The sequence below is a fragment of the Bombus huntii genome, chromosome 7 (genome assembly GCF_024542735.1).
Source record: "Bombus huntii isolate Logan2020A chromosome 7, iyBomHunt1.1, whole genome shotgun sequence".
NCBI lineage: Eukaryota > Metazoa > Arthropoda > Insecta > Hymenoptera > Apidae > Bombus > Bombus huntii.
This window is the reverse complement of record NC_066244.1, coordinates 2,815,966-2,829,662: the sequence shown is the minus strand read 5'-3', so window position 1 is coordinate 2,829,662 and position 13,697 is coordinate 2,815,966. Positions and strand designations below refer to the sequence as shown.

The 13,697-nt window shown below is 36.1% G+C and overlaps 1 protein-coding gene and 1 long non-coding RNA gene across 2 annotated transcripts; one reads left to right on the top strand and one right to left on the bottom strand.

Moving 5' to 3' along the window:
• Positions 1-2,655: 2,655 nt before the first annotated feature.
• LOC126867569 (uncharacterized) lies at positions 2,656-8,904 on the top strand. Its single transcript, XR_007690348.1, has 2 exons — positions 2,656-5,826; positions 6,403-8,904. It is a non-coding gene; the product is annotated as an uncharacterized LOC126867569 (long non-coding RNA).
• Positions 7,904-13,447, bottom strand: LOC126867540 (transportin-3). Its single transcript, XM_050622108.1, has 18 exons — positions 13,430-13,447; positions 13,038-13,265; positions 12,533-12,736; positions 12,293-12,450; positions 12,109-12,181; positions 11,921-12,052; positions 11,630-11,847; positions 11,246-11,540; positions 10,943-11,178; positions 10,705-10,844; positions 10,443-10,634; positions 10,133-10,371; positions 9,902-10,042; positions 9,630-9,841; positions 9,398-9,554; positions 9,153-9,320; positions 8,956-9,068; positions 7,904-8,887 (listed from the first exon to the last, which is right to left on the bottom strand). Exons 2-18 carry the CDS (start codon positions 13,152-13,154, stop codon positions 8,827-8,829), a joined length of 2,856 nt encoding a protein of 951 aa, XP_050478065.1. The 5' UTR covers positions 13,155-13,265; positions 13,430-13,447; the 3' UTR covers positions 7,904-8,826.
• Between the last annotated feature and the right edge of the window lie 250 nt (positions 13,448-13,697).

Here is a 13,697-nt window from a genome sequence, read left to right as displayed (position 1 = left end):
ACGGAATTTTTAGTTTACAACACGAACCGGTTTCGTACAAAGGAACTCTTTTGTCTCGTTATGCAGCACGCGACGATCGAGACCTTAAAAGCCTTATATTTATCCGTGCAACTGAATTCATTTAGCGATAAAACTTTACGACCACGCGTTTACAGCTGTCCACTCAGAAACATCGAGTGAGTACAAAAGTATAGGATACCAGAGATCCACTTTCAGAGAATTTCAAAGGAAATCGATAATCTAGGATGTGATTGTGGACAGAGAATGGTCGCGAATATAAATGCAACGGCGGTGGAAGGAAGATTAATCTCGCGTTGATTTTAAAGCTGTTGATAATTAAACGTGAACAAAATTATCAGAATTATGAGATGCCATGATATTTTCGTTAGGAAAGATAGAAGTTGCATGGTTCTGTTAGCACAGCTACTAGCAAGTAAAAGTATTGGCAAAGAAAGTTCCGACGAATTTCGAGGTATTCTTCGAATAAGATGTAAAAAGCACTAGCAGTTAAAATCGCGAAAACCATGAAAAATCTTTACCGTTAGTTCGAACGTGTCTAAACTCTCGTTCTCGCAGGAGTGAGAAGAAAATGAAAAAGCTAGCGAGGTCTGGCAGGATTGCATGTAATTTCATTTGGATCCGGTGGACGTCGCAATTTGAGAAACCAGGTGGTATCGTTTGATGTGCATGGACTGCGGCAGTAGAATTGCAGAGATGGCTGGTGATGGAGGACGAACCAGTGGGGTGTCGAGGGGAGGGGGCGAGGATGACTGGAGGCAGATAGGCGACAAGGGGATGGGCCTGCAGTGGGGACGGACGGAAAGAGAAGTATCGAGAGGAAGCGAGAAAGGGATAAAGGGATAACGAGGAGGAAGAAAGAAAGGGAATCGAGAGAAACACACGCAGGCTAGATGGAGAGAACGATCATTTCCCGTGGAAGGGGAACGTGGGAGAGAAGGAGGGAGGGAGAGACTGGGTCCTTCACCCGACGAACGAACCGAACGAATAGCTCGTCGCGGGTGCTGCTGCTTGCGTTTTGCTTGCCGCTGGACTGCTTGGCTGCCAGTCTACTTCGAACGATTATTATCGTACTGATCTGGCACAATGCATGAAACATTACATGCAACGTTCGTACTGCCGTTATCCAGCTTTCGACACCGTGCATGCACTATCGCCATCGCGAATCAACCACTGCGTTCTCGCTCGTGAAACTTTCAAGCTCGGCTTCTCCTTAACACCTGTGTCGTCTTTCGGAGAAGAACCATATCCTCCGACCGAGGTGTCAGTTAGTAATTACTAGACAGGTCGCCATAATATACCGGTAAGAGAGTATCGTGTGAATACTCTGCAGAGATCAGATATTCATACGACTCCTCTGGAGCTCGATAACATTCTACGTTCGTTAGGTGTCAGACAGCCAGATGGAAATACGAATAATTGTCGCCGGACGAGAGACGCGATACGAGAACGAGAGACAGGTTCTATATTCTGAGAAACGATCGGACTCCTCAAAGATTAACGACTTATACAAACATGTCGGTACACGCGTCCATATTCGTGAACGATAGGTCTTACAACGTGCTTATAGAACCCGGCGAGGGTAAAGCTGTCGCGAAAAAGATACCGAACGTTTTCTATGGACGATTCTCGTGCGAGCAATACCGTCACCGAGCCCGGCTCTACGTGTACTATCGCTGTCTTTCCCTCTTAAGGACGGCATTCGTTAAACCACAAGGATACATCTCATCGTGGAACGGTCTGTGTACACCGAGCGTATCTAGAAATATTTTGTTCGACCATTCTACCGACGACTTATATAGGAAAAGGTAGCATATTTATGCGTACCTATATCCCCACGATGAATGCAATCTTCTAGAATTTTAACAAGAGGAAGTGTCAGTGAAACGTCCATTAACTTTGTATGTCGACGACTAGGAATGATATCGGAAAAGCCGTAAAAAACCAAGCAAACGCGTTCATTGTTATGCTAGCCCGATTCAACGCTTTATTCATCGATGATTCACCATCGCAGTAATGAAATCAACTATCTCCGACACAGGCCGAAGACATCTGGATACGGCCCGGTTGAAATAACGCACAAACCCAAATGTCCCTTTCGATCGTTAGCTATTACCCTATCACTCTGCCGAAACAATGACGAGTCGAATGGAAATTGCATATCGACGGCTGATCAAACGTAGTCCACATCTACTTCCCCCGTGCGGAACACAAACGCGAACGAGGCCCCATTGCTCTTTGATCGCGCTTCTAGGTCGATTTTCCAGTAAATAGGTTCAAAAGGAACTCGGTCCAATCTCGTTGATTGCTTAATGGCAAATCAAAGCTGATTTGTACATTAAGCAATTATTTAACCTGGAAACTACCAATCTATTACCAGATGCAGTAAATTGCGGTGCACGATATGGTAAGCAATCTATATACGTACGTACATATCTATATCCGTCAATTATTTTATCTATCCTTCTACTTTACGTTTCTCCAAAAATTTTGCTGCACAAGTTACCCATTACCTTTTACGAAATAAGCTAAAATTCAACGCAAGTAAGTAATTTGGTAAGAAAAAACCCAAATGGGATTCGAAATTTCGTAAAGCGGCCTCTGTCGCGAATCCTATTTCTTCTAAATTGCCATTGTTTCATCCTATGGAATTTCTTTTCGGATCCTTTTCTCTATTTCGGAGCAACGTACCGCGAGAAAGACGTGCAAAACGTTCCCCTACTCCTCTCTGTTTTTCCTTCTTCATTATTCTTGATTCTCTCCGTGCTTTATCTCGATTCCTCCTAGCGCCCTCCGCCTGCTATCTCTGTCGAGCCACAGTAAATTCGCATCGGCCATCAGCCGGTGCCAATAACGTACCAAAGCAGATGGAAGATGTGGTGAGGGTTTGGTGGTTAGCCCGACGCTGGTGGGGGTAAGGGATACTTACTGTCTGCAGGGCCGTGTTCATCAATCAACGCACCCTACTCCTACATATGATCGCGTTTATACTAAAATGTTATCATCGATATCGTGCTAAGATTTCATCTACTGTGTATTTCAATAGTATCTAGATAATGAAGCAATACTCTCGACGTCAGATAAAATGATATCACGATACAACGGCGAATCATTGAAAACCCGACAAAAACATAATTGAAGTTTACCTCGATAATCGGTCACATCTCGCATCAATGATTTGGAACAAATTCGACAGTCGCGAAACTACGGCGCAACGTTTGTATTAATGATATGAAAACTTTCATTCCGATAAAATGAACTTCGAAGGAAAGTATCGGTCGAGGTGTGCTTTTTTCACCATTTAAGCGGATAATTCAAAGTCAAGTGCACACACTTGTCTCTCCGGGAGTTAATTTGTCGTGCGTTTGAGCGCGATCATCGTGCCGCCATGCCTTTGAGCCGCTCCTCCGTGTCGCACAGTGAAACGTCGTTGCACGCGTTCGTGTATTATGCTTTTTTTTCTTCTCTTCTCGTCTGTGCAACTTTGTCTATATGCGACTGCTACGCATGCACGTTCCCGCGAACATAGCACTAAATCGAACTAGCTGACCGTACTAAAAACATACGTGAGAAATATATTTCCCTGACGGCGGAGTGGTTAATTTTTGGGTGTTGAACCGAGATTTTGGTATAGTAATTGGACGTTTCTTGTAACTGTCTGGTTATAGGAAAAATTACTAAAATAAAATGGCAAAATTCTTTTGTTGGAAAGTGGGGCAGTTCGAAAGAAGTGGGAAAAAAGCGATCGAGGAAACAGCATGTTAATTTTAACGAGTCCAGAGACGTTTGGAATTTGTAATTACATTCTGTAAAGTTGAAAGAAATTCTCTACTAGTTATTCGTTGCTTCCCTGCCACGAAATTTCTTCACGCGTTTAAAAAAATTATTTAAAAGGTTATTTTGGGGAAAGGTAGCGAAGAAAAAAAAATATATATATAAACGAGCGAAATTTAGATTCCAGCTAAACTCTAAAGTAAAAAAAAATCTACTACGGTTCTCATTCTCTACCGAGACGTTTAACTCGATACTTTTTATTATTCTTCTCCTACAGACATCATCCTTATGCATAAAGCCTTCTACCAGTCACCGTTCGCATTTCCACTCACGATTCACTGTTAGTGTTATTTAATTAAAAGAAAATACAATACAAAGACCTCTTTCATCTCCGCTGGAACCACTAATACAAGGATAATTATTTCTTTGAGAAATTACGCTACTAATACTGACTAAAGGAATTAATTTTTTATAATACTTCAGTCAGAATGGAGGCTGAATAGCTTCTATTTCTTTTATTCGTCGCAAAAATGCTACAACATACTTAGATAGACATACACACGAGACGATAGAAAGCGACATTATCTTATTAACATTACTTTTTTCAAGCCCGAGCGCAACGTGAAACGATCGTCACAATGCTCGTTCTTTGGAACGACCCTGACAAAGTCTGACTAGATGGCCAGACAACCGCGAGACAAGCTTAACCATTTCATGAATACTCTGACGACTCTATACGTTTCTTGCCACGACTTAGTCATTTCCGATACCGGCGAACGGGGAAATCCGTGCATGTTCCTAAATTATCGTTCTATATGCAAACAGAGATGCGTATATTTCCTATAACGAGTCGAATATTTCGTGTGAACATTTATACATAGATATTTTAAAAATGAAAAATTATTACATAGGCACAAACAATGTACAATGGGTGCTCCGTTCTTTTCTCCTCGCTCGTTGTGGCTTAGAATATTCAGAGTTTACGTTCAAGGACGATAAGATATGACTTGAATGACAAGATTTTGCTAGAATGAACATTTTCATTACAGAGAGCCACAAATTTCGTACGATAAGCCCTGCCCCTGCCCGGTTTACTCCACCGCAAAACGACTATGCGAATTGCGCAAGCGTAATGCAGTCCGTAGTTTAGGCGTCAGCGATAGACAAGTAGGTAGGCAGTAAACCTGCAGCGAGGTACAAAGAGAGCAAGAAGGTAGAAAAGAGAAATTCTCGTAACGCGCGTTCTTGGAACAACGGATGAAGGAAAGTGCAGAAAGAAATAAGTAAAGAAAAAGGATAGGGAAAAAATGATGAGAGAAGGTTAGAATAAGAAGGAGCGAGAGAAATGGAAAAAGAAGAAAAGAAAGCAGAAGGAAAAAAGAGAGCATTGGTAATGCAGTGATACGCAGCGGCAGCAGTGGCGCCAAAAATGCAATGCGGTGCGCCAGAACGACGGCGTCGGCGTCGGGCGTGGCGGATAACTGACCTCGACTCGTCTAGCCCGGCCGCCCCTGACGCCGCACCGTTTCCCACCAATTTTACCCCGATCCCTCTGTTGCACCTTCGTGCCATTGCTCCCCCACTATCGCGACGTAGAATACCACCACTACGCACCACCCGTTTGAAACTTTTTCTCTCTACTCTCCACTTTCTACTCTACTCTACTATATACACATTTACCCTTTTCTCATTCCATCCCCTTTCTTTTTTTTTTTGTGGTAGAGCTTTCGTTCTTCTCGTCCTACGGTCAAATGGTCGCGTTACCCCTCCAGCAACGACCTTACTCCCTCTACACCTGTTTTACACCCGGTGACCCCCACCCTTTCATTTCTCTCGTACTATCTCTGTTCGATTCTTCTCTCCTCTACGTTCGCGTCTACTCTTCTCGTCTCGTCGCGGCCTTCCGCGCCCCTGGAAGATCGGCAGACAGCAGTCTGACTGTCTGGTTGCCCAGCAACGCGCCGTTGCCCGTCGCCGTCGATGAGAGATGGTGAATTTAGCGATAGTTTCGTGCTGCATCTTGCATGAGCAAATGTTAGTATCATAGGCCGGTAGGGAAAAAGTTGGATAACATCATTATCACCACAATAGGTAGAATCTAGGTACTTTGCAATGAATCGCGAATCAATTTTCCTTTGTTGAGATCATTTAATAAACTGTTTTCATCAATATTTTAACGATGGATATATTTGGGAAGATTATAATACAATGCGATTAATGTTGTGAAAATTCTTGTATCCTAGTTTCCTTGTATCGTCTAGTATTTTTCCTTAATGTCAGCGATTTGTATGTTGAACGATAGCTAGTAAAGGTAAAAGAGTTCATTCGAGTCCTTCCTTTGTAGTGAAGTATTTGTTGAAACAAGCAAACGTTACTGGGAGAATAATCCAAGAAAGAGACATAACGGTTCACATTATTGTTTTAGTCTAAAAGTAAATTATGGTTTTTACAAATCTATTTTGTAGGAGAAAAAGGAATTATGATATACGCAAAAGAAGATTTTGAAACTCTATTGCGAGAAACATATACAGTTAGGAAGGCGTCGAACCAGTTCGTTGGTATAATGACCTGCACTCATAACTTTCGCATTCTTTCTTTGTCTTCTTCTAGCTGACGAGAAATTGTGTTGACCGAATCAACGCTGGGTAAAGTAGTCACAATATATCGTATCAGAGAAAGTCGTGAATGGTAGCACGGTAACATGGAACACGATATTGGTTAACAATACGCCTTGGTATGTGTATGCATATAGAGGTATTCATCAGTCAATGATTGAGCAAGTTAAAGCCCTTCTATTGATACATGGTACATGTGGGTGCTAGTGGCCGTTGTACATCGGCGCTTATAATGAAACAGTACGCTGTAAATGACATTTCTACGATGTGATAAAGCTAAGCTTGCCGTGATTATTATATTTATCGTTTTCTCGAAAGTTACCTTTCTACGTTTAAAAGATACAAGATTTAAAGAATTCATACTATAGTATTGCAGCGCATTCTTAAAACAACGGTCCACTGTATTTTTTCTTTACATTTGTTTGCAAAGTGACTTCCAGTCTTTAAAATCAAAATCAATCAAGAACGACATTCAAAATTCTAATGCAGATAGCAAAGATTTATCTACTGTACAACTAGTTTATTCGACAACAACATTCCTTTGTTAGAAACCAATTCTTCAGCTAATAAGGTTCGATTGTGTGTGACTCATAACGCAACTGAGTGACTCAGACCCTGAGACTGTTAGCGATGTTTCGAGAAGACGTGGCATCCGAACCTGAATCATAAGAGTATCGCTAGAACCATCGAATACCTAGTACCGGACATACACCCCATATCTATATTATCTTTTTATAGCGTAAAATCTATATTAAATAACATATCAACTCATTCAATAAAAAATTAAATTTCAAAACTTGACATTCGTCGATACTTATTTAATTATTAAGATGTTTATCTAAGTATTATATTTATTTTGTGTCAGAATTATTCATCAGAGGTTGCAACAATTATTTGTGTAACGTTAATAGTCATTGGTCAAACTGATCGTGAATCATTTCAATACTTGTTTTATTACATAGACTTTATTATTATTTTAGTTACGCGTGATTTTAAAATATAAAAAAGAATTTTGATCGGTATGTATTAAAAATTCGTTATCATAAAGTAAAATAATTGCATAAATACTAAAAATAATGCTCATCATTAAAATATTCTTACAGTTTAATTATTTCCATCTTACATCATAATTGATTTTCTTATTAATATCAATGCTTATTTTCATTAATTTATCTGTACATTAACAATTTATAAGAAGTGAATTATTTGTAATGTTATGTAATAATTATGTAAATTATTTGTACAAGGTAACCATTGTGTAAAATGTATATAGTTTTTATTTATGTTTTCATTGTACGAGTTGCACCATTACGTGCCACTTTGTTTCAAAACACGTGATTAGAATTATATTTCAAGACAAATTGATAGAAACATTAACATGATTTAGAACTATTGAACACTTTACTTTCAAATGTCTGTTCATACAATGAGAATGCAGGATACAAATTTGTTTCCCAATAATCATTATCACATAACAGATCTCATTAGACGTGATCTACATATATATAAAATTATATTTTGCGAAACATGTGAAAAAGATACAGAAATGTGAATAAGTTTTATCATGTAAAATTCGTACATATGTTTCATTCCTTGTAACATGTATGCACAAGATGATTTACATTGTAATATTAGTGATCTATTCTTAAATACTTTAACATGTTATTTAGATGTTTACTAAAATTCCTTTTGCAAAGTCTGTTGCTTGCTCTCCATATTATTATAGTCATATAAAGAAAAGTCGTGAAGCATTAAAAACATAATTGTAAAATATATTTTAAAGAGTGTCAAATCGAATACCATATCTTTTATATTTTGTATGTAATGTAATAGCATTCCATTATGGGATTGTTCGTGTAAATAAAACGGAAAGCAAAAATATATAATCACTCTGATTTTTTAATGTTTACTACCTGCACTTTATCTACAAAGTATGCATAATGTTATTTCAAATAGTTGACTAGATACATACCTAATATAATAGGTAATCTGGATATTCTTTCTGATGGTTATCATATATTCGAAGATTATAGGAAACAAATGCAATAAAACTATATTAATAGCAACATAAATAATTGATAAATGAGCAGTGTGTAAAATTCTATATTTAATACATTTTTTATGGCAAAAATATGTATGTTAAAAAAAGTTATTAAATACAATGTTTGTGTGCAAAATTAAGAAACACATATTACAAGATGGTCGGCTTATATTTATCCATTTTACATACTTTGTGAAGGAATGTGTAGATAGTAAACAAATACAAAGTATTTAAAAATTTGCTAATACACTTTTACAGCACAGACTTACCATTTCACAATAATTATTTTTCTTTAATACCTTCAAATGGAGGGTCCTGGAAGATCTTTGCTGTTTACAATTTTGTTATCTTTAGTCTTAATTTTTACATTAAAATGTATCAGCGATACAAACGTGCAAAATTGCGTAAGGCATGAGTTATCGATTTTGGTGTTTCCGCTCTGAAAGAAAATTTATGTGAAATTCCTGTACTTCAAATACAAACATAGTTAAAAATTATTTGCTATACCTTACAACCGTATTATGAAATTCAAACAGCTGCTCAGGTTGTGCTGTAGGAGAACCACCTGCATTTTGTGATGGCATAGTCTTAATGGCTTCTTCTAACCATTTGGATAGTAGCTAAAGAACAAATAAAATTTTAATTGTAAAGGAACATAGTGAATCAACTAGTAGGCAGAAATTACTAAGAATTAGTGTTCTTACTTGTCTATTAGTTTCAGAAAGTTCATGAAAAACATCTGCTACATCAGGTAACATGTAGGACGATAATGAAAGCACTGTTGCATGAAGAAGCCTTATGACTAAAGTTTGTCCTTTTTCTTTTAATATGCGTTGTACTAATTCCTGTCGCATTGTATAATCCGTCTGATTCTTGGATAAAAAATAAAAATATCAATAAAAGTTTATTATTATTAAGTTATAAAATATCAAGTTTCATTATAAGTTACCTCATTGTTGCGACCACAGTGCAAAAGATCATAAAAAAATTTCATTACTGAAACAGTTGCATCCCTATGGTCTAAGCTACAGGCCATTAAGGCACAGTCAATTATACTCTCTATAACGACTGAGCACAGGAAAGGTATTGGAGCTCTTTGAAGAAACCTACCATTAAAAATAAAGATATTTTTACATTTGAAAAATGAATATATTATTGTGTTATTAATAAAAAGTATATACCTGGCACATAATCTAAACAGATCATCTACTGTATCAGGGTGATGTTTTATTCCATCTTGTTGTTGGAGGATATTGAAAGTAGGTCCAATAAATGCTTCCAACATTTTCAATAAACCAGGGACACATTCCGAATCTATGGCGTATTCGTCAACTAATATTGAACCAAGATATAAAAAGCAGCTATGTTGATGAGCTGCGTACAATTGCACAATCTGAAATTCCCAAAATCATTAATAGAGTTTTATAATCTAGAATTTATTTGCTACAGATACCTGTTTTACAAGTGGCTCAAGAAGATGGGCAGAATCTGTTCCTACACAACGAACAGCAAATCTTAAACAGCGGCAACATCTCTCCATTACTTTTGCATCATGTTGATATGTTGTACATACATTTGATAATACAGGCCACATCTATATATAAAGATGAAATTGATATAAAGAGTGTGTCTTAAGAGAGTCATATATTATTATGTAAATCATATTGTAAATCATAAAACGTACTTCGGTAACAGCATTTTGACAAGGGTGAGGTTTAGGATAACTAAAAAAGTCCAGATCAGTATGCCTAAATATAGTGGCTAATCTGTCTAGCCATACCACAGGGTCAGTCTTTGTTCCTACTTCAATTGGAATTCTACGTTCCATAATTTCACATAAAGGTCTAGCTTGAAACCAACATAATTCTTTCATGGCCTGTCTAAGATGATCATGCCTCAAATTTGACATGGTTAATGCCACTCCTGTTTTCAAACAATAAATGTTATATTATATTGTATTATAATTTTGTTGTATAAATAAATTTTTATCTTACCCTTAAGTAAACCAATGGCGGCATCGTTGCTGATAGCAAAGCTGTCAAGAGAACCTGCTATTTGCAACAATCCTGGAAAGTGTAAAGCCATGTCTGATGGACAAGCAGTACATATACTTAATAATGCACCACAAGCTGCACTTCCCAAACCCTTTTGACTTAGGCAAGTCAAAAGAAAATTTAAAACAGGTTCTACAATATTAGTTTCAAATTATGAAATAAACGGAATAAGACAAAAATTATAATTATCTATAAACATTACCTAAGAACTCTGGATGACTTTCTATCCACTCACAAAGTTCTCCTAATAAAAGTATACTTGTATGACGAACAGCTATATGAGTATTTTCTGGTAAATGTAAAATAGCCTCTACTACTTTCGGCACTACATCATTTTCTTTTCTGTAAGTGAATATTATAATAAATGTCAAATTATAATAATCTTATTCAGTAAAAGAATAATTTCATCGTATATACGAATTTTTATGTTAAAAACTTACGGCAAAATATTTTTTGCGACTGCTTGCATTACAAATAAAGCAGCTTCGGTCGAATCCCATGTAGGTACATGATTAGGTTGACCCTGTGGTCCTGGTCCACCCGTCAGGGATGAAAACATTTGCCGGAAACAGTGACTGCTTCCAACTACAAATACAACGTCTTTTATCAGATCTGAAACACGATTTCTGAAATCTGCAAATTCTTCTCCACCAGCTCCCTCTTCCACCAGACCCAACTGTTAAAAGGAATTACATATAGAATATCTTCAAAAAAAGATACTTTTGAATATTATATTTACTTACATGATCTGGTTCCATTTGACAATGCCTGCATAATGCTCCGATTAATCTTTCAATATGAGGACGGAACACTGCATATAGGTCTTCACTATTTTTTTGGTAGAGAATTGTATCGGATAAACGGTACCATAGATTGAAAGTTATCTGCGCCACTTCATAATCGTGATGTCCAACACACACTAAGACAAGGTCAAGAATTTTGATAGCATAATGTTGCTTTCCTCCTACACTGCCATTTGCCATGGTTTCCAAAAAAGTTTCCGCTAATTCCGTAAAAATCCGACAATAATTTATCGATCTACATAATTAATACAATGATTATGTAAATACTTAAAGTAACCTTCAGTTCCATTATATCTCTAATTATATAAAAGAAATAAAATTTACTTGTCCATATCTTCATGTGCAACAGACAAATGGTATGCTTGTTCTAAAGACATTACACTGGTAAAAAGAAATAGCTGTAACTGTTGCAGCTGTATATTAGATTCACTATTATTGTCCCGATTGCTATTACTATCTTCTTCCAAAACTTGGAGAATTACACATATACAATCTGCAGCTGCTTCATGTAATTGAGATCCAGTCATATGATTTCCAAGTATCTAAACAATGAGGTATAATTCTGCATTTGAAATTCATCTAAAGTTATTGCTTTCTATTTCTGAGAAAACATACCTGAAGAGTATATATAATTACATCACTTGTAGGTACAAGTGGTATAGCATGTACTGCAATCCAGCTTGTAAAACATCTAAGAATTGTAACATGAATTTGTACATTCTCTCCACCATTTTTGAGACACATTTTCTGGAAATACAACAAGAATTACTTACAATAGAAAAATACATCTTCAATCTACTTACCAAAAATTCAGTAACTGTATCTGCACTTGCATTAAGTTCAAGTAATATATGCTGTCTGCGATTGGCTCCTAATCTGTACAATGTAATACAAATTTAAAAAAAATTATTTTCAAATATAAGCAAGAATATGAAAGATTGTTTATAAATAGATTGTACTCTAGATTTTCTTTCCATCTTTATATACCTAAGAGATCTTGAATTTACTTCTTCTGGTAATACTGTCATTACTTCAAGTAATGGCCATAAGCTAGCAGTTGATCCACCAAATCTATTAATTAAATCGACAACTGGTTTTTGCCAAGAAGACATTTGCAATGCAAGGTCTGCCAGTGCTAGACACAACTATAATAATGATCTTTTCTATTATGATCACATATAAAAAGGTACACATATAATTGATATGTTAGAAAAAATATATATAAACCTGTGTAACAATAGCAGAATTGGTATGTTCATTAATTTGTGATATGTGATTCATTAAAGAATCTCTCAAAGAAACATGAGCTTCTGCAGGTAATTCTTGGAAACATAGCTGTATTTTAGTACGCATTGTTTGAGCAGCAAAATAACAAGATTGAACATCTCGCTTTTGCTGCAGCATTTCATCTGCTATCTTCCATGCAAATACCTAAAAAAGTCATATATAATATAAAACATAATAACTGTCACAACTTTCTTCTTATTTTTTATATCTTTTTTATTGCATGAAAATTACATGCAGTAACGTTAAAAAATTATAATGTAGAATTCGAGTCTTTTAACATAAGGTTAGAAATTGTTTGATCTGTCCATATTTTTCAATGAGAGTTTTATACATTTGCATCGTACTATTATCAATAACTGTATAGTTCGTATAGGAAGATGTACACGCATATAAGAACAAAACAGTATATATTGATTACAAAAATGATTGCTAACAAATAACTTACTGATTTTTGTAATTCGTCCAACCATTGAGATGTTTTTCCTGGCCCCGAAGGATTTGAGTTATTATATAAAGAATATACAGCCTGGTAAACTGTTTCCAGGTCAGGCGGAGACTCCATTCTTCAAAAAATATTTATTTTCCCGGTAATATTCATACAGTTAATTCCTACTGACAACAGATCACTCGCGTTTGGTACCGCGTTACATCCAACCCAATCTCCAAATCCAACCTGTACAACCACAAAAAAGTTCTTGTTCACACCATCAGCGCATATTCTGTTTTATCGACTTACAGCAAATAATATTTTCTATCAAAATCTGATTGAATCAATTATTGAAAATATCTACAATTAGAAAAATAGTTACTAATAAAAAAATATCTTCTTTCTGGTACCTTATATGTGATTTCGGTTATATGATCAGCTTATAGGTTGCAATTAAAATTACGTTGACTTTGACTGTTATACTTTTATCAATTAAAATTCAACTATGAGATCGTTATACGTATATCAATTGTTTGTATGAGATATATAGGCATAAAGTGAAAGATACTAACACATAATAAAGTAATGACTGAATTTTGATCATGTCCTGTTTGAATTATTTTTACTTGTATTTATAACTTATGAATTTTCAAATAGTTTGTAATGTAATACACTTTA